The following is a 22945-nucleotide window of genomic DNA, read 5'->3' on the forward strand; positions in this document are numbered from 1 at the left end:
AAAGTTCTCAAACTGTGCAAAGCCTTTGATCCAACAGTGCTACTACTGGGTTTATATCCCAAAGAAATACTAAAGAAGGGAAAGGGACCTGCATGTGCCAAAATGTTTGTGGCAGCTCTTTTTTGTAGTGGCTAGAAATTGGAAAATGAATGGATGACCATTAATTGGTGAATGGTTGGGTAAATTGTGTTATATGAATTTTATGGAATATTATTGTTCTGTAAGAAATGACCAGCAGGATGATTTCAGAAAGGCCTGAAGAGACTTACATGAACTAATGCTGAGTGAAATAAGCAGTACCAGGAGATCATTATATACTTCAACAACAATACTATATGATGATCAGTTCTGATGGACATGGCTCTCTTCAACAATGAGATGAACTAAATCAGTTCCATTTGTTCAATAATGAAGAGAACTAGGTACACCCAGTGAAAGAACTATGGGAAATGAGTGTGAACCACAACATAGCATTTTCACTCCCTCTGTTCTTGTCTGCTTGCAGATTTTTGTCTGTTTTGATTTCCTTCTCAGGTTATTTTTACCTTATTTCTAAGTCCTATTTTTTTCTTGTGTAGCAAAATCACTGTATAAATACGTATACATATATTGTATTTAACATATACTTTAATATATACAACATATATTGGTACAACAATATATGTTGTATTGGTCTACCTTCCATGGAGGGGAGGGGTGAAGTTGGAACAGAAAGTTTTGCAAGGGTCAGTGCTGAAAAATTACCTATGCATATATCTTGTAAATAAAAAAGTATAAAAAAAATACTATTTTGTCATTTAACAAATCGATTAAGTTCCAAAAGGTAGGTAACAAAGAAGCAGGGTACAAGTAAATTCTTTTACAAGAAAAAAATAATCTGGGGAGAGGGATTTGACATCTAAATGTCAGATGGATACAGAACTTGTCATGCAAGAAATTTAACAAGGCTCCATTGCAACACAGGTCCACTTAAGGGCAAGAAAGGGGCCAACTTAAAGACAAGATAACCCTGTCAATGCTCCTTCCAGTTTATCTCAGGAACATCCACTTAAATTCCACAAAAGCCTTCTCAATTCAATTGCCTCTCCCTAAGGCCCTATCTGCCAGAGACCTGGTTTCTTTTTGCTGGGGCCTTAATCACTCCACCACAATCACAAAAGAGTGAAAATAATATTTGTTGAGGTCCACTTTTCCAATTCTGGTTATGATGTAATATAGCTTCTAAGGGAAAAAGCAATGATTTTGAGATATTCTGATTTTAGGAGGGGTGGGGAGGTGCTTCTATTCTTACAATACATCAGTAATCCTAAATCTTCTGGCTTTGGAGTCTGTCTCAGGGACTTCCCATACCCAATCTAAGAACAACAATCTGTCTGATTCTGTAGAGACCATTCCTCAATTCATAGCTGACTGTCAGATAGTTTTTGGCCCTAGGATTGTCCCACAGAACAATTTCTTGAGACAAAAGTCATTATTGGTCAGTGAGAACCAAATTCCAGAGACTACTCCCTGGCCCTACCTCTGAGCTATAGTGTTAGCATGGCAATGATAGACAGCTGAATAAAGATATCCTCTCCCTCTTAGCACTAAAGCTGATTTCTTTTGGAATTTAGCCCACTGCAATTGGCATTACAGTTACAATAAAACTTTGCCCCTTGATATTAGGAAATAGGTTCAAGACTGCAAATTCTTTTGAGACACCTTGAGACAACAAATTTTTGGGGTCCCCTTCCCAAACTCAACAGTTGTGTTCAGGATGATAGCAGATGGAAGACCTCCTAGAATAAGCATTATAAAAACTGCTCCAAAACTAATATTTAATCACAGTTAAATTAGAAATTATGCACAGAATTTCCCCATGCCTATTTCAACATTTACATTCCCTTCCCCAACATAAAATATGCAATTAAATAAAACAATTCTTCAAGGTATAATTTTCTGAGTAAATCAATAAAGGCATCTAGTCTTTTTGTATTTATATTGAAACTATTCTTAATCTCTATCTATAATAAGACAATTACTTAAATTTATACAGATATGTTTCTATGTTGCTGAAGAATTTCTAAATTGTTATTTTTAAGTTAAAAAAAGTAGGACATTACTATTAGTATTTACAAAATACACATGGAACAGAATATTTTTTATCCAATTTTTGTCTTCCTAAGAATACTTAAGATTTTCCACATCTCTATTGACACCAATACTTAGCCTAAGAAAATAATTCACTATAAACCCTTTATGGTTAGCCACATTTTTGTAAACAACTAGAGACATAATTTCAAACTTGTATAAATAGGCCAATCCATTTATTAAGTCTGGTTATTAATAGTATAGTATAAATATTTTACAAATATATTGCTGATCTAATGACAAGACTTTTCGAGGTAAATCAACTATTGGCATAGGACACATGGTCTAATAATTTAGGGAAGGTGAGGAGTGAAATAAATATAAAAATGTAAGCAATTTTATTTAAAGATAAATGTCAAAGGAATGCTAATATCCATAGATAGTAAAATCCAAGATTTTTAAACTGATCCTTACCTTGATGCTTCAATCACACTTCCCCCACCTTCCTTCTTCCTTCTGCCCCCCCCCCCAACAAAATCTATGGGACTTTTTGTGTCCTACCTGCTGTAAAGCCTTCTCAGCTATTCTTGGTCTGATCAGCTGCAGACCATCCTTATTTGACCTTGACATAGTGGTGAGCATGAAGGACAGCAACCAGATCAGATCAGGCATGGGACTAAATTGTTGTGACTTAGAATGATGAAGAGCTGAGCCAAATGTACCAATATCTGTAGAGCAGTTTTACTGTTTAAATTATGTTGTGTCTTTGCAAGCCACTCAACTTTTCAGTTAAGAGGCAAATGGGTTTTCAAGTCCCTACACTTAAGCCTAAGTTTTGAACACAGAAGAGCAAATATACTTATTGAAGGACAAAATGAAAATCTTATAACATAACTTATAAGTTAAAAAACCCAACTTTTCCCTTGATTATTGGCAAAGACAAATAGAATCTTAAATTTTAAAAAATAAAATAAAGAAGCAAAATGGGCAAAAGAATTCCAAACACTAAATAATCAGACTTACTGGTACATGCCATAGAAGATGGATCTTTTTCAGCTCGGAAATAACCTTTTTCACACTGGCAGATAGATGTTGCTTCCATATAGGTTAAACTATGTGGAGGGCACTTAGAGCACTTTATATTCCCAGCAAATGCTTTATAGAATCCTGGTCTGCATGCTGTAAAAAAACAAAAACAAAAACAAAACAAAAAAAAACGGGAAAATGTTTTATTCAGTTATTAGTATGCATATATTATTTTATAAGTGAAACATGTTTAATATATTTCTAATGTTACTTTCCTTCTGGATTTCCTGATTCTTTCCAGATCAACATGACAAAATTATCCATAGAATTATCTTCATCATAGAGATAACATAGTTATTGATTATATAATAGAAGCTGCTCTTGCTAATCAGTTAAAGTAAATGACCAAAATGTGATGTTAGGTTTCTAATCACATACTGTTAGTAAGGAAATGAATGCTGAACAAATATTTATCATTTTTTTCATATAAAGTAATAATGACAACAGAATTTTAATAATGCTTCATGGTTTATAAAGCATTTAACATATTTTGTTGCTCAATCATTTTTCAACCATGTCCAATTCTTCAGAACCCAATTTAGGGTTTTCTTGGCAAAGATACTGGAATGGTTTGTTGTTTCCTTCTCCAGTTCATTTTACAGATGAGGCAACTAAAATAACTTTCCCAGCATCATACAGCTACTGTGTCTGAGGTTGGATTTGAACCTATAAAGATGAGTTTTTCAGACTCCAAGTTCAGTATTCTATCTACTTCGCTGAAAGAAATTTTTTTTTATTTTATGTGACTCTCACAATATTACTGTCTGTCATCCTATTAAGTCAGAAAGCTGATTGAGCAGTGGATAGAGCTCTGGGCATGGACCCAGGAAAATAGGAGTTCAGATTTTAACTCAGACATTTACTGTGTGAACCTGGGAAAGTCCTTTAAACTCTGTTTCCTTCAAATTCTTTAACTGCAAAATAGAGATAATAATAGGAGTTACTTAAAAAGAGATAATATATGCTTAATATACTGCCTAGCACATAATAGGTGCTATATAAATGTTCATTTCCTCTGTTCTCTCTCTTTCCCATTTTTACAGATAGAGAAAAGTAAATATCAGAGAGATCAAGTGCCTATACATAGTCACACAATTTAACTAAGTGTTTGAGGTATTAAACTTGTTAAATATAGGTCTTTCTCACTTCAAGATAACATAACAAAAATAGTTTTTTCAGAGCATTTCAAAGTTTCCAGCATTTGTTTTTCCTGAGGATTTTATTTCCCAGGTAAATAAAGATGAAGTCTATAAAAGCACATACAGCTTTCTGTAATTTATTTGAAACTATACCTCAAGGACACTTGGTATATTTGTTCAAGAAATGTAATTGAAATCTGTTTGTTCATTTTTATAAAACATCTGTTTCTGTCTCTGGGCCATTATGCACATGCCTCAGCCATGATTACTCCACATAAAGATTATGCTATTATATCTCTAATTGCATACAGCAAAACAATGTTTATTTTCATATTTTTTTCAGACATACAGATATTTGCAACAGTGCCGAAGGTCACCTATGTTTAGGTAGATGACTAAGTTTAATGACTCTCCCAGCCAGATAACTGCTTCTTAGAGTCACTGGCTACTTAATCTCAGAAGAGTAATATTTTTGTTGTCTGGAGGATAAAATGGGGACTTTCAGTCAGTAAGATCTGAGTTTGAATTCTGTCTCAGAAATAAATTTATTTTCTGCTTGGCATACACTTCTTTAACTTCTCCACAATGCTTCCTCTCTTTCCTCCCTCCTCAAATGGATTATTCCTTGAAGACAGGCATTGACTTCCTTACTGATATGTATATCCTTAGCACTTAAGAGTGCCAGCCACATAGGTTTACATTAATAAATGTTTCCTTCTTATTAGAATATTTTAAAAATATTTTTATTTATTTCATTAAACATTCCAAATTATATGTAAAAAATGTTTGAACAATTTTTAAAAATGCCAAATTCTCTTTTCTTACTCCTTGAGAAGACAATTTGTTATTGATTATCAATGTAAAATAATGCAAAATGTTAACTATTTGTAAAAGAAAACACAATGAAATAAAATTTTAAAATAGCATATTTTAATTCCCATTCAGAATTCATCAGTGTTCTCTCTCTCTCTCTCTCTCTCTCTCTCTCTCTCTCTCTCTCTCTCTCTTTCTCGATGGAAAACATTTTTCATCATGGATCTTTGAAATTGTCTGGAATTATCATATTGATCAGAATAAGCAAATCATTCCAAGTTGATCATTATACAATATTGATGGTTCTGTGTACAATGTTCTTCTGGTTCTGCTCACTTCACTTTGTATGAATTCTTTTAAGTCTTTCCAGGTTTTTCTTTAAAATGTTTCTTATTTCTTATAGTGCAATAGTATTCCAAACTATATATAATATTATATATATTCCCCAATGTTTTCTGCCATTCTCCAATTGATGGGCATCTCTTTGATCTTTAATTATTTTGCCACTATTTTACTTTTTTATAAAGCTGCTATTATTGCTTTTAAGTCCTGTGCAACTCTCCATGACTCCATTTGGGATTTTTTTTGACAAAGATCTTGGAGTGATTTACCATCTCCTTCTCTACTTTTTAGATGAGGAAACTGAGATAGAGTTAAATGACTTGTCCAGGATCACACAGCTAGTAAATGTCTGAGGCCAAATTTGAATCCAGATCTTCCTGACTCCAGGCCTGATACTTTATCCATTGTCCTACCAAGCTGCCACTGCTATTTTTATTAGACTATCATTATTTGGACTGATTATGTGACTCTTTCACAGTCACTTTATCTTCCTTCCTTGATTTTCCCCATCTTTAAAGTTAGCATAATAATAGTATTTATCTTGGCAGGATTGTAAGGATCAAATGGGGTAATATGAAAAAATGTTTAAAAGACTTGAAGCACTATGTAAATGTACATTATTACTATAATTATATATTACCCTTTTAGAAGAGAAAGGAAAGTAGACATGCCTTTAATCTTCAATCTCAGTAAGAGTTGTTATTCTATTTCCTTCCAAGCTGAGATAGTAGGATTTTTCTCCCCTGTTATTTCTCTTCACTAATTTTTGAATTCTGAATCCCTTTGACACTAGTGATCTTATAAAGGGAAAATATTTCCTATGAATATGCCATCTCTTTGTTACCTTTCTGTGAACTTAATCTCCTTTCAGGTGGTTGGTTGTCCTTTGTTTTTGATAATAATCAAAAAGACATCATTTTGTTAGAATCATGTTACAGTGTCTGACTGTGGCTGATCAGATCAATATGAGCTTAGAATGCTCTGCCACAGGTCAGACACAAATGTCCATTTAAATATTTGGAGTAGCTTTTCTAATTTTGTGTATTTCATGTTTCCTCTGGTCTAATTTAACTCATCTTTACTTATAGAGCACAGCATGTTCTGTGATGAGGGAATGTTATTCTACGTAGTCCTGTGCCAGTGTCTCCCATGTCATACAATCAATTTTAAAATATTTAAGAGAAACATTGAGATTGTCTTTGTATTGCTCTTGCTTTCTACCTTTTGAGCACTTGCCCTGTGTGATTTCTCCAATAAAATAATCTTTTTGGCAAGTGTAAATTTGGTATTAAAACAATGTGGCCATCCCAGTGGAGCAGTACTCTCTGTAGTAGAGTTGGAATGGTTGGCAATTTAGTGCAAGAAAGGACCTCAATATCTGGAATCTTATCCTGCCAAGTGATCTTCAGAGTCTTCCTTTCAGTAGAGTGCAAATAGATGGATGATTAGATGGAGAATTTTTAATAAATAATAAAGTAAAGAACATCATTTAAGTACCTAAATAAGGTTCAAAAATTGTTCTGGGCTTTAAAATAAGAAAATATAAAATAGTACTGAAAGAAAGGAATGTCTATCAAGGGAAATGAACATCCCACAAATGTGTACTATGTATCAACTGTCTATCTATCTATCCCCCTATTTATCTATCTTTCCATCCATCCATCTATTTATCTTTTATCTATCACCTCTTACTCTATTATTCTATCTATCCATCCATCAATTTAGCTATCATCTATTTTTCTAGCTATCTATCGTCTCTCTATCTATAAACACACACACATATATACATAAACACACTCTTATACCCACATACACACAAAGTAAACACAAAATAATTTCAGCTGTAAGCATCAGTAAGTGACTGAGGTTGAGAAAAGTCTCATACAAGAGAGAATAGTTGAGCTCAGCTCTTTAGTTTTCAGGTATTCAAATATCCTGAGACAGTAGAAATGAGAAGGTTATACAGAAGTATGAAGACACAAAATGACATGTAAAATTGGGGGGGGGGAAACAAGAGAACCAGTTGGGCTGGACTGCTAAGTATTTAAAGGAGAATAATGTGTGATAATTCTGGAAAAGTATGTTGAAGACAGTGTGTGAAAAAGATTTCATGCCTGAGGAGACAATACCTTATCCTAGGGGAAATTTACTGAACATATCACAGTACTTAGAATGACAGCTGGTAGAACCATTCTGAGAAATACAGAAAGGAAGAGATGTGGGATAGAGAATTTTTGATTCTTTGAGAACCATTGGAAACATGACACTTTCTTACCACTCTTATTGGATAAAGTAAAGCACTATGACCAGCAAGTTGAACAGAGGATTTACATAGTTTCTAAGACTTCTTATTTAATAGGATCGGTTTGGTAATTAGCAGTGCCATACAGTGGTTAAAATAAGATGGTGACCATTGTGGCATCCTGTTACACTCTACAATTTTTGCATTGATGTTTAAGAGTATTTATATTTTAGGATTAAGTGAACAACACGAAAGTTACTGTGGTAAACTTCAGTAATTATTTAGATTATGGATACTAATGCAATTAGTATATTTTCATAAGTGAATCTTGTATGTTTTTTTTTTAATTTTTGCTCACCTACTTACTACCTGTGTAAAATTGGGCAATTCTACTTGTTCTATCTGGACCTTACTTTGCTCAACTGAAAATGAAGGAATTAGACTACATGACCTCTCAAGTCATTTTTAGTCTAAGGCCACAATCTTATGAGACTAATAACCTATGAACTAAGTCAACTTTAAAGTCAACTACTTTTTAGAAAGGGCCTTTATACTTTAGTATGATAAAAATTGATAAAAGCATTTGATTTAAAATACAATGGGTTATCAATTGGAGAATGGTTGAGTAAATTATGGTATATGAATGTTATAGAATATTATTGTTCTTTAAGAAATGACCAGCAGGATGAATAAAGAGAGGCTTGGCGAGACTTACATGAACTGATGCTAAGTGAAATGAGCAGAACCAGGAGATCCTTATATACCTCAAAAACGATACTGTATAAGGATGTATTCTGATGGAGGTGGATTTCTTCGACAAAGAGATCTAACTCAGTTTCAATTGATCAAGGATGGACAGAAGCAGCTACACCCAAAGAAAAAATACTTGGAAATGAATGTAAACTGTTTTCATTTTTGTTTTTCTTTCCAGGGTATTTTTTACTTTCTGAATTCAATTCTTCCTGTGCAACAAGAGAACTGTTCAGTTCTGCACACATATATTGTATCTAGGATATATGGTGACATATTCAACATGTATAGGACTGTTTGCCATCTGGGGGAGGGGGTGAAGGGAGGGAGGAAAAAAGTTGGAACAGAATTGAGTGCAAGGGATAATATTATAAAAAAAATTACCCAGGCATGGGTTCTCTCAATAAAAAGTTATAATAAATAAATAAATAAATAAAAATGCAATGGGTTCTGTGGTGTTTTTCTTCTTTAAAATATAATGGTTCTCTCTGGGAGCAGGTTTCTTGGGGAGGTAGCCCTAGTATCAGTTCAGATCAATAATCACTCCAAATGCAGCCAGGGATTAAAAGTACAGTCATTTATTGGCTCTTCCAAAATCTTATCTCATTCACTTGGGGCTCAGCTAGTTTTCTGGAGGCATTCTCTCTCCTTGGTTCCAAGAGCTCTTGTGGCTAGTCCTTTGCCTCTGCTCCCTTCAGCCTCCTGCCAGCACAAAGATGGAAGATGGAATGAATCTGACTCCTCGAGCTCAACTCCGAATGTCTCCAGCCAGCACCAAGGTGAAAGTTGGAATGAATCTGTCTTGCCTCTGACAGAGAGCTTCTAGCTCTCAATTTCCCAGAGTGCTCCTGTGTCTGTCCCAGAGTGCTCTCTGGCCCCAAGAGATTCTTTCTTATATGAGCTCTCTAAAGATGTGAACATAAGCATTGTTTCTATCAGTTCTACTTAGTACCTTGTTTCAAGTTCTGGCCCATAACATCTCCTCAATCATACTGAACCATGCTAAATTAGATAATTATTGTCTCTATCAATTCTAATGACTTAACACTTTGTAAGGATTCCAAAACGTTCAAAGTAATCTGGATCTGTTTCTGGGTACTTTTGTGACCTTTTGCAAAGTACGTTGATAAATTTAATAATAAAAATAATAACAAAGGTTACAATTATTATTATTGTTATTATCAAACACTTTGAATATTTTGAATCCTCTGAGTCTGTTTCCTTATCTTTAAAGGAAAGATTGTGCTAAATGATTATTTCTTAGGACTCTCCCAACATTGTTTATGATGGTATGATTCTTTTATTTTTCTTTTTTTTTTATTTAATAGCCCTTTATTTACAGGTTATATGTATGGGTAACTTTACAGCAATAACAATTGCCAAACCTCTTGTTCCAATTTTTCACCTCTTACCGCCCACCTCCTTCCCCAGACAGCAGGATGACCTGTAGATGTTAAATATATTAAAATATAAATTAGATACATAATAAGTATACATGATCAAACCGTTATTTTGCTGTACAAAAAGAATCAGACTCTGAAATATTGTACAATTAGCTTGTGAAGGAAATAAAAAATGCAGGTGGGCATAAATATAGGGATTGGGAATTCAAAGTAATGGTTTTTAGTCATCTCCCAGAGTTCTTTCTCTGGGCGTAGCTGATTCAGTTCATTACTGCTCCATTGAAAATGATTTGGTTGATCTCATTACTGAGGATGGCCAGGTCCATCAGAACTGGTCATCATATAGTATTGTAGTTGAAGTATATAATGATCTCCTGGGCCTGATCATTTCACTCAGCATCAGTTCGTGTAAGTCTCTCCAGACCTTTCTGAAATCATCCTGTTGGTCATTTCTTACAGAAAAATAATATTCCATAATATTCCTATACCTCAATTTATTCATATTCTCCAATGATGGGCACCAAGTTTAGTTTCTAGCACCAAAGAGGGCTGCCACAACCACTGGTGCACATACAGGTCCCTTTCCCTTCTTTATGATCTCTTTGGGATATAAGCCCAGTAGTAACACTGCTGGATCAAAGGGTATGCACAGTTTGATAACTTTGTGAGCATACTTCCAAACATTTCCAGAATAGTTGGATTCGTTACAACCCACCAAAAATGCATCAATGTCCCAGTTTTCCTACATCCCTCCAACAATCATATTATTTTTCCCATCTTAAATCTACAGGTGTTAGTGATATCTTAGAGTTGTCTTAATTTGCATTTCTCTGATTAATTGACTTGGAGCATCTTTTCATTGACTAGAAATTTTATTTTTCATCTGAGAATTGTCTGTTCATATCCTTTGACCATTTTTCAGTTGAGAATTTTGATTTTTTTATAAATTAGAGAATTTCATATATTTTGGAAATGAGGCCTTTATCAGAACCTTTGACTGTAAAAATATTTTCCAGTTTATTCTTCCTTCTAATCTTGTCTGATTGTTTTTTTTGTACAAAAACTTTCAGTTTGGTATAGTCGAAATTTTCTATTTTGTGACGTAAGATTCTAGTTCTTTTTGGTCATAAATTTTCCCTTCCACAGGTCTGAGAGGTAAAACTATCCTGTGTTCCTAATTTATTAAAATTTCATTCTTATGCCTATAGAACCCATTTTGACCTTTATCTTGAGTATGGTGTTAAGTGGATCAATGCCTAGTTTTCATATTGTTTCAATATTCCCGAATTTTTATCAAATAGTAAGTTTTTCCCAAAAGTGGGATTTTGGGTTGTAAAGATAGGTTGCTATAGTTGTTGACTGTTTTGTCCTTGAACCTAATATTCCATAATCAATAATTATTCCTTTACCAAATGGTTTTTTAATTTGCCTCAAATATAATTTTAGATCTGGTACAGTGCATTTTATTTGATTTTTTTTTTCATTAATTCCATTGAAATTTTGACCTTTTTTTTCCATATGAATTTTGTTGTTATTTTTCTAGGACATTAAATAGTTTTTAGGAGTCTAATTCTAAACAAATAAATAGATTAGTTTAGGTAATATTGTTTCTTTTTTATATTTGCCCCATCCAAGAGATTTAAATTTTATCCAATTGGTTAGATGATTAATTTGTGTAAAAAGTGGTCTGTTTTTGTAAAAGGTTCTGATTTTCCCTTGGGAGATTTTAAATATTTTATACTATCAATAGTTACATTAAATGGAATTTCTTTTGTAACCTGACTGTTGGATTTTGTTATGATATATAAGAATGTGATGACTTATGGGGTTTTTTTTATAAATAACTTTTTAAAGTTGTGGATTTTTTAATAATTTTAGTAGAATTTGGGGTTTTTATATACATCATTCATCAAAAAGAGTGATAATTTGGTTTTATTGCCTATTCTTATTTTTTAATCTTTTCCTTTTATTCCAAAGCTAATTTCTAATACAATATTAAATAGTAATAAAGATAGTGCGAACCTTGTTTACTCAGATCTTATTGTGAATGGTTGCAGTTTGTTCCATTAATATGATGTTATGATGGTTTTAAATAGATGCTGCTGATTATTTTTAAGGAAAAGTCCATTTATTCCTATACCTCAAGTGTTTTTTAATAGGAATGGATGTTGATTTTTGTCAAAGTTTTCCTATTTTGAGATGATCATATTGTTTTTTGTTAATTTTTATTTACCAATTATATTGATAGTTTTCCTTACTGAACCAGCCCGCATTCCTGGTATAAATCCTACCTGATCAAGTGTATTATCCTGGGATGATTTTCTGTGTCTTTCTGCTAATATCTTATTTAAGATTTTACCATGATATTCATTAGGGAGGTTTCTATAATTTTCTCTGTTTTCCCTACCTGGTTTAGGGTATCAGTACCAGTTCAGGTATAAAAGGAATTTCGTAGGACTCTTCATTCCCTATTTTTATCCAGTAATTTATATAGCATTGGGGTGAATTGTTCTTAAATGTTTTAGAATTACATGTAAATCCATCTGGTCCTGGGATTTTTTTCTTAGGGAGTTGTTTAATTGCCTGTTCTATTTCTTTTTCTGAAATGGGATATTCAAGCAAACTTCCTCCTCTGTTAGTCTAAGTCTATATTTTGGAGGTACTATCCATTTACTTAGGTTATCAAAAGGCATAAAGTTGAGAAAATAACTCTTATTATTTCTCTAATTTCCTCTTCATTGGTGGAACGTTCTCCTTTTCATTTTTAAGACATAATTTCATTTTCCTCCCTTCTTTTTCTAATCAGATTTACCAAAGGCTTATAATTTTATACGCTTTTTTCATAGAACCAACTCTTAGTCTTGTTAATTGTTAATGTTTTTTTTTTCAATATTATTAATTTTCCTTTAATTTTAGAATTTCAAATTTAGTATTTGATTGGGGTTTTAAATTTGGTCTTTTTTAGTTTTTTTAGGAAGCCAATTTATTAATCTTTTCTTTCTGTTTTATTAAGTGTCTAAGGATATAAAATTCTCTTTATTACCGTTCTGGCTGCATCTCACAAATTTTTGGATGATATCTCATCATTTTCATTATCTTGAGGAAATTATTAATTGTATCTATAATTTGCTGCTTCACCCAATCATTCTTTAAGATGAGATTGTTTATTTCCAATTACCTTTGGTCTATTTACCCTTAACTTTTGTTGAATGTAGTTTTTATTGCATCATGATCTGAAAAGAAAGTTTTATTTCTGCTTTTTTATTTGATTTTTGAGGTCTTTTGTCCTAAATATGGTCAATTTTTGAATAGGTTCCATGAACTGTGAGAAGAAAGTATATTCCTTTCTATCTCCATTCAATTTTTCTAGAGATCAAATACCTAATTTTTTTATTCTGTTTACCCTTTTTAATTTTTTCTTATTTGTTTTGTGATTTGATTTGTCTAATTTGAGAGTGCAAGGTTGAGATCTCCACTATTACAGTTTTGTTATCTATTTTTCTTAACCTCTTAATTCTCCTTTAGGAAGTTGGGCATAACTTGGTATATATGTTTTATTGATATTACTTGTTTTGTACCCTTTAGCAGGATGTGTTTTTAATTTATATTTTAATATACTAAATCTACTTGTCATCCGCCATTGGGAGGGGTTGGAGGGGTAAGAGGTGAAAAATTGGAACAAGAGGTTTGGCAATTGTTAATGCTGTAAAGTTACCCATGCATATAACCTGTAAATAAAAGGCTATTAAAAAAAAGAAAGAAAAACAGAGCGTAGACACTATTTTTCAGGAAATAATAAGAGAACTGCCAAGATGTTATAGAATCAGGAGTTAAAGAATTCATCAAACACCTTCTGAAAGACCCCAAAATAAAAACTCCAAGGAATATTTTGGTTAAATTTCAGAACTATCAGACTAAGAAAAAATATTATAAGCAGCCAGAAAAACATAATTCAAATACTGAGGAGCCACAATAAGGATCGCTCAGGATCTAGCAGCCTCCACATTATCGGATCAAAGGACCTGAAATAGGATATTCTAAAAGGCAAAAAAACTTTTACTGCCACCAAGAATAAACTAGCCAGCTAAACTGAGTATTTTCTTCCAGGAGGGAAGATGGAAATTCAATGAAATAGGTGAATTCCATTTATTTCAAATAAAAAAAAAACAGAGCTAAATAAAAAATTGACCTCCAACTATTGAACTCAAGAGAAGCATAAAAAGGTAAAAAGAACCCTTGAGAACTGTATTTATGTTATGATTTTACTGTTATAATATAAAAAAGGAACTAGAATTAGAAAAGAGATTGTTCCAGAAAAAGGGAAAAGTGGAGGTAAAAAGAGGGAAATTACATCTCATGAAGAGGCAAAGGAAACCTATCATGTTTGAGGGAATTAAGGGAGGGGAGGGAACATTGCAGGAATCTTACTCTCATCATATTTGGCTCAAAGATAAAATATTAGACATATTTGGTTTGCAGAGAAACTTCTTGCACCTCATTGAAAAGTGGGAGAAGAAAAGGGAAAAGGAAAGGAGTAGACTAGAAATAGAAAGGAATACACAAATAGTAAGGGAAAGGTATAGGAAAGGGGGAGGGACTCTAAGTAGAGAGAGATTTTAAAGAGGAAGAGCTGTGTGTCAAGTGGTGCTCACAAGTTTAATACTGAGGAGGGGTTTAAGGGGGAAAGAGAAAAGTATAATCTGGGGACAATAAGATAGCAGGAAATATAGAATTAGTAATAACTAATTCTAGTAAATTAGTGTACTAATTTACACTAACTGTAAATGTGAATGGGACAAACTCTCCCATAAACATTTGTACCAGATCTAAAACTATATTATAAAGCAACAGTCACCAAAGCCATTTGGGCATTGGCTAAGGGTCACAGGACAAAATAATTAATAATTATAACAATGTAGTGTTTGACAAACCCAATGACCACAGATTTTGGGATAGGAATTTACTGCTTGACAAAAACTGCTGGGAAAATTGAAAATTATTATGGCAGAAAGTAGGCATTGACCCACACTTAATAGCATACACCAAAATAAGGCCAAACTTCATTCATAATCAAGGCATAAAGAATGAGATTAAAAATAAATTAGAAGAACATAGAATAGTTTACCTCTCAGACCTGTGGAGAAGGAAGAAATTTGTACAAAGAACTAGAGATCATTATTAATCACAAAATAGTAAATTTTGATTATATCAAGTTAAAACAAAATTAATGCAGACAAGATCAGAAAGAAAGTAATAAACTGGAAAAGCATTTTTCCACTCAAAGGTTCTAATAAAGGTCTCATTTCCAAAATATATAGGGAATTGATTCTAATTTATAAGAAATCAATTCTCCAATTGATAAATGGTCAAAGGATATGAACAGATATTTTTCAGATGAAGAAATTGAAACTATTCCTATCATATGAAAAGATGCTCCAAATCATTATTGATCAGAGAAATGCAAATTAAGACAACTCTGAGATACTACTACAAACCCGTCAGATTGACTAGATGACAGGAAAAGATAATGATGAATGTTGGAGGGGATGTGGGAAAACTGGGACATTGGTGGAATTGTGAATGCATACAAACATTCTGGAGAGCAATTTAGAACTATGCTCAAAAAGTTATCAAACTTTGATCCGGCAGTGTTATTACTAGGCTTAAATTTCAAAGAGATCTAAAAAAAGGGAAAAGGATCTGTATGTGCAAAAATGTTTATGGCAGCCCTTTTTGTAGTGGATAGAAACTGGAAAGGCAAAAGAACTTGGAATGCAGCCAAGAATAAACTACCCAACTAAGCTGAGCATTTTCTTCCAGGGAAGAAGATGGACATTTAATGAAACAGAGGAATTCCATTTGTTTCTAAGAAAAAAACCAGATCTGAACAAAAAAATTGACCTCCAACTATAGGATTCAAGAGAAGCAGAAAAAGATAAAAAGAACTCTTGAGTATTGTATTTCTGTTATGGATATACACAAAAAGTACCCGTATAATTTGATTTTACTGATATAACATAAAAAAGTGAAGTACAAATGTCAAGGGGATAGTAGAAGGAAAAAGGAAAAGGGGAGATAAAAAGAAGGAAACTGGACTTCTGGCCAAGATGCCGGTGAGGAGGCACATAGCTGTGTAAGCTCCGCAAATTTCTCTCAGAATCCATCTCATTACAAGCCTCTGAATTAATGCCTGGCTGAAAAAAAAACCCACAAACAGTTACCAAGAGAAGACATCCTTGAGATTCACCAGGAAAGGTCTGTTTTTGCTCGAGGGCGGGACGGTTTTAGATCGGGCAAAGGCTGAGGGCAGCAGCAGCAAGAGCTCAGCAGGTAGCTCACAGCTGACCAGACCGGAGGGGTTTGGGGTGTGATCTCAGCCGTCTCTGTGGGGAGAGCTTCGCTACAGGATTGGATACTTTGCCCTGGAAGCAAGTCAGTAGCCCAAGAGAGAAGCTAAAAACAAAAGGGGGTGAAGAATACAACCCCAAATAGCTGGAGTTCCTTGGGACCGGTCACCCTTCCCCAACAGCGTCTCAGCATGCTCTCAGAGTCTTAGAGTGCAGGCGCAGCACAGTCCTGCTAGTGCCTCGCTGCTGCCCCCGCAGTCTGTAGAGGAAGCTCGGTAACGCCACCCAGCCCCTCCCCCAAAAAGGCAGACTCCATTTGGTTTTTTTTTCCTTTTTTTCTTTGCTAGTTTGTCTCTGATTCTTCTCTGACAAAATGAGCAAAAAGTTGAAAAGGACCTTAAAGATTGACAGCTTTTATACAGAGAGAGAGCAGACTCTAAATCCTGAGGAGACTAAAAACAGACTGTCCCCAGGTGAATCCCCACAGGAGGAGATCATCCCTTCCTCAGCACAGATGAATCTCATAGAAGAAATTAAAAAGGCTCTCACAAGAGAGCTAGAAGAAAAATGGGAAAAGGAGAGGGAGGCTTGGCAAGAGAGTCTGGAGAAGTCATCACACTCACTTAAAGGCAGAATGGATAAAGAAATAAAATCCTTGAAAAATAGGATTAGTGAACTGGAAACAGAAAATAGCTCGCTAAAGAATAAAATTGGCAAAATGGAAAAACATTCCATAGAACAAATTGGACAATTAGAAAAAGATATAAAAAAAGTGAGTGAAGAAAACACTTCACTGAAAATCAGAATAGAACAAATGGAATTGAATGACTCAAGGAGACAAGAAGAATCTAGGCAAGCAAAACCAAAAACCAAACAATGGGAGAAAATGTGAAATACCTTCTGGGAAAACAACAGACCTGGAAAACAGGTCGAGGAGAGACAACGGGAGAATTATTGACCCCAGAAAAACGATGGAAAAAGAGCCTTGACACTATTTTCCAGGAAATTATCAAAGAGAAGTGCCAGAAAAAAGAGGGTAAAATAGACATTGAGAGGATTCATCAATCACCCACTGAAAGGGATCCAAAATCAAAACACAAAAATTAGTGGCCAAATGCCAGAACCCCAAACAAAGGAAAAACCCAAGTGGCTAGAAAACCCAATTAAAATAGAGGAGCCACAAAAGGATCACCCAAGATCTAGCAATCCAAAAGATCGAAGGGCCAATAGATATTCAAAGGCTAAGGAACTGGCATTACCCCAAAATACTTACTCCAGCCAGAATGAGCATCTTTTACAGGGAAGAAGATGGTCATTCAATGAAATAAGTGAATTTCACCTATTTTTTGGTGAAAAACCAGAACTTAACAAGAAGTTTGATCTAAAATGAAGAAAAAACCAAAGGTAAAAAGAAATCTTGGGGAACAATATTTCTGCTGTAAAGATGTAAAAAAATACATGATACCTTTGTTCTGAAATTAAAGTGGAAAGGAATTGTATCAGAAAAAGGGAAAGGGGGGTACTATATCTCACAAAGAGGCAAAGGAAACCTATTATATCTCAGAGAAAGAATGGAGGGGATGAAATGTGGGATTTTGCTGCCAAAGAATTGACTTTTAAGAGAAAAAAAGTTTAGACATATTAATAGGAGGAAATTCCCATCCATTGAAAAGGCGAAGGAAAAGTGAAAATGGAAGGAATAAGCAAGCAGAAGGGAATATGGAAACTGTGAGGAAAGGAGTAAGGAGGGGAGGAACCAAGGTAGGGAGGAGGGATACCAAAAAAGGGGAGGGCGGAGAAGCAAAGTGGTGCCCAAAAGTTTAAATACTGGGAAGGGGTAAGGGGAAAGAAGGGAAAAGCAAAATAGGGGAACAAGATGGGAAACAGAATTGGTCATTTTAACCATAAATGAAAGGGTAAACCCCCAAAAGAGGAAGGATTAGCAGAATGGATTAAAAAGCCAGAACCTACAATATGTTGTTTAAGGAAACACACCTGAAGAGGGAGATACATGCAGAATAAAGGTAAAGGATGGAGCAAAATCTACTATGCCGGTGAAGTCAAAAAAAGGTAGCCATCCATCTCAGATCACAAAAAAAAAAATTGATCTCATCAAAAAAGAGATAAGGAAGGACAATTATCTTGCTGGGTAATAAATAATGAAGCAATATCATTAAACATATATGCACCAAGTGGTATAGCATCTAAATTTTAAAGAGAAATTGAGAGTGCAAGAAGAAAAGACAAAAACCTAATAGGGGGATCTCAACCTTGCACCTCAGAAAGATAAATCAAACCAAAAAAATAAAAAGAAGTCAAAGAGGTAAAAGAATATAGAAAAGTTAGATATGATAGACCCTGAGAAAACGAAATGGAGACAGAAAGGAGTAACTTTCTTTTCAGCAGTTCATGGACCCATACAAAAATAGACCATATATTGAATAAAATCAAACTCTGCGGGCAGAAATAGTAAATGCATCATTTTCAGACCACGATGCAATAAAAATTACACCCAACAAAAAGGGAAAGGATAAAAAAAATTGAAACTAAATAACTAACTAAAGAATGAGGTGAAAAGAAATCATAGAATAATTAATAACTTCACCCAAGAAAATGACAATAATGAGAATCATACCAAAAGGTGGGATGCCCAAAGCATAATAAGGGAAATTTAATTCAGAGGCCTACTTGCAAAAATAGAGAAAGAGAAGGCTGAATTGGGTTTAACTAAAAAAAGTAGAAAAGGAACAAATTAAAACCCCCAGTCAAACACTAAACTTGAAATTTAAAATAAAAGGAGAGATCAATAAAATTGAAAGTAAAAAAAAGTACTGAATTAATTAATTTCCAAGAGTTGGTTTTATGAAAACCAAAAAAAGACAAACCCCATAAATCTGATTAAAAAAGGAAAGATGAAAATCAAATTGTTATCTTAAAAAATGAAAAGGAGAATCACACTTGAAGAGGGAAATTAGAGCAATAAAGGAATTACTTTGCCCAACTTTATCGCAATAAATTCAACAACTGAAATGGAATAATACCTTAAGAAATATGGTTCCCAGAAAAAGGGAAGAAAAATATCATAAACAGTCCCATCTTAGAAAAAAAATAGAACAACTATTAACCAATCCCTAAGAAAAACCCCGAAGATGGATTTACGTAATTCACCAAAATTTGAACAATTAACCCCAATGCTATATAAACTATTTGAAAAATAGGGACTGAAGGAGTCCTACCAAACCCTTTCAACACAGATTGGTACATACCTAAACCGTGGGTGAAAACAGAAAAGAAAATTATAGACCAATCTCCTAATGAAATTCGATGCTAAAACTTAAATAAAATATTAGCAAAAGATTACAAAAATCATTCCTAGGATAATAAAATATGACCAAGAGCATTTATACCAAATGCAGGGCGGTTCAATATTGGGAAAACTATTAGCATAATTGAAAATATCAATAAAAAACCATAGATATTTAATAGATGCAGAAAAAGCATTTGATAAAATCCAACATCCATTCCAATAAAAAACCGAGAGTATGGAATAAATGGACTTTTTCTTTAAAATAGTCAGGAGCATAATTTAAACCATCAGTAACATCATATGCAAAAAACTGGAATCTTTCCTGTAAGACTTGAGGAAAAGGGCCCCTGTCACCATTTTATTCAAATTGTATTAGAAACACTAGCCCGGCAATAAACGAAAAGATTAAAGGAATCAGAAGGGCAGTGAAAACCAAATATCATATTTAGATGATAGATGGTATACTTAGAAACCCAAATTCTAGAAAAGCTATTAAAATAATCCATAACTTTGAAAGTTGCGGTTATAAAATAAATCCCCATAAACCTCACATTTTATACATCACCAACAAAAAATCCAACACAAGCAATAAAAGAAAGAAAATTCCATTGAATAACTTTGACAGCATAAAATATTTGGGAATCTATCTCCAAAGGAAAGTCAGAATTATATGAGCAAAATTACAAAAAACTTTCTACACAAATAAAGTCAGACCTAAACAATTGGAAAAATATTAAGTGTTCCTGGATAGGTTGAGCAAATATAATAAAGATGGCAATCTCCCTAAATAACCCAATTTTGCTTCCAACGTGAAAATTTTGCAAAAATAAAACAAAATTCAAGGAATAATGGGCAAGAACAAAGAAAATGAAAAAAAATCAAAGAAGGTGGCCGCACCGACAAAACAAATGCGCGTCCCAAAAACCTTTGCATTGGGTGATTGTTGATCTTGGGGTTAGGCCGCAGAATAGCAAAGGTATAGCAAATTTTTAAAATAAGTCCTCACTTTGGGATAAGAATTCATTTTTGACAAAAACTGCTGGGATAATGGAAATTTATGGGTTGGATGGACCCACACTTAACACCAATACCAAGATAAGATCAAAAATGGGTCCATGATTTAGATATAAAACAAGATTATAAACAAATTAAGGAAATAGGATATATATCTCTCAGACTTGTGGAGGAGGAAGAAATTTGTGACTAAAGACGAACTGAGACCATTAGTCACAAATAAAAATTTTGATTCATCAAATTTAAAAAACTTCTGTACAAACAAACTAATGTAAACAAGATTAGAAGGAAGAACAAACGGGAAAACATCTTCACAGTTAAAGGTTTGTAAAGGCCTCATTTCCAAAATATAAGAAATTAACTCTAATTTATGAAACCCCATTCTCCAATTGATAAATGGTCAAAGGATATGAACAGGCAATTTTCAGACGATGAAATTGTTTAACCACCAATAAAGAGTGTCAAATCATTATTAATCAAGAGAAATGCAAATTAAGACGACTCTGAGATACCATCACACCGTCAGATTGGTTAAGATGACAGGAAAAAAATAATATGATTTTGGAGGGATGGGGACACGATACATTGTTGGTGGAGCTGGAAGAATCCAACCATTCTGGAGAGTAATCTGGAGTTTGCCAAAAATTATCAAACTGTAATAATTTTTGATCCACAGTGTTTCTACTGGGCTTATACCCGGAGATGTGGGGAAAGGGACCAATATGTGCCAAAATGTTTGTGGCAGCCCTGTTTGTAGGGGTAGAAGGGAAACTGGGGATGCCCATAATTGGAGAATTTGGGTAAACTGTGGTATATGAATGTTTGGAATATTATTGTTCTGTAAAAGAAAGGATGAATACAGAGGTTGGAGGAAACATGAACTGGTATGAAATGAGAGTCAAGGACATTATACACTTCAACAATGATACTGTAGAAATGAATCTGATGGAAGTGGTTTCTTTAAAAAGAGACCTAATTCAGTTTCAACTGATCAATGATGGACAGAAGAGTACACCCAAAGAAAAACACTGGGAAATGAATGTAAACAGTTTGCATTTTGTTTTTCTTCCCGGGTTTTTTTAACTTCTGAATCCAACTCCCTGTAACAAGAAAGTGTTTTGGATCTGCAATATTGGTATCTGGATATACGAATTTATTTAACATGTATGGACTTTGCCATCTAGGGAGGGATTGAGGGGTGGGGGAATAATCGGAACAAAGTGAGTAAAGGAAATGTTTGTAAAAAAATTACTCTGGCATGGATTCTGTCAATAAAAAGTTACTACAATAAGAAAAAAAAAGAATAAAATGTCTTAAGAAATGACCAGCAGGATGATTTCAGAAAGGCCTGGAGAGACTTACACAAACTGATGCTGAGTGAAATGAGCAGAACCAGGAGATCATTTTATACTTCAACAACAATACATATTGACCAGTTTATGGACTTGGCCATCATCACAATGAATGAACCAAATCAGTACTTGGGATAAAAACTGGACCAACCATAACCCAGTGAAAAAACTCTGGGAGATGACTAAGTACCATTACATTGAATTCCCAATCCCTATATTTTTGCCCACCTGCGTTTTTTATTTCCTTCTCTGGCTAAATGTACAATATTTCAAAGTCCAATTCTTTTTGTACAGCAAAATAACGGTTTGGACATGTATACATATTTTGTATTTAATTTTTTAATATTTTAAATTATTGGTCATCCACATCTAGGGAAGGGGGAAGGAGGGGAAATTGGAACGGTTTGGCAACGCTAAAAACCCAAATTAACTTTAAATTAAAAGCTATAAAAATTTTTAAAAAGAATAAAATGTCTTTGAACAAGCAAAATATGTAAACTTTAAATTAGAATAAATGAATCAAATTTTCAGGATCTTGGACTTTTTCCCTCCAATAAATTCATATTTGTACTCTTCTATTTTTTCATAGATGTCTGTGTGTGTGGGAGAAAGAGAGAGGAGTGAGAGAGAGAGAGAGAGAGAGAGAAAGAGAGAGAGAGACAGAGAGAGAGAGAGAAGAGAGAGAGAGAGTCAGACACATAAACACAAAGAGAGAGACAGAAAGTAAGAGACAGACATGGCTGAAATGAGTAATCTGTGATGTTCCTCTCTATTGTTAGCTGAGTTGGTCCTTAAAAAAATAAACTGTATATATAATATATATATATATATATATATATATACAAATACATATTCAGATATATATTGTATTCTATTGCATTACATTACATTATATTATATCATATACATCAATTTATATATACACATACACACATACATATGTTGCACCACCTAACTACCTATAGCTAGGTTAGATTGTGCTGTGAGTAGAGTCTTGGGCATGGAATAAGGAGGACTTATCTTTCTAAGTTCAAATCTGGCCAAAGACACTTATTAGATATGTGGTCTTGGGCAAGTAAT

At 33.7% G+C, this 22945-nt stretch overlaps 1 protein-coding gene across 4 annotated transcripts in view; it reads right to left on the minus strand.

The window, feature by feature from the left end:
• The window catches only part of EPHA6 (EPH receptor A6), a 745715-nt gene that overhangs the window by 522137 nt on the left and 200633 nt on the right, over window positions 1-22945 (minus strand). For all 4 annotated transcript variants that reach the window (XM_031958889.1, XM_031958890.1, XM_031958891.1 and 1 more), the window contains exon 4: window positions 3094-3249. In XM_031958889.1, coding sequence (XP_031814749.1) covers window positions 3094-3249 — 156 coding nt within the window. The remainder of the gene's footprint in view (window positions 1-3093; window positions 3250-22945) is intronic.

Source organism: Sarcophilus harrisii, chromosome 3 (assembly GCF_902635505.1).
Source record: "Sarcophilus harrisii chromosome 3, mSarHar1.11, whole genome shotgun sequence".
In the NCBI taxonomy this organism is placed as follows: domain Eukaryota; kingdom Metazoa; phylum Chordata; class Mammalia; order Dasyuromorphia; family Dasyuridae; genus Sarcophilus; species Sarcophilus harrisii.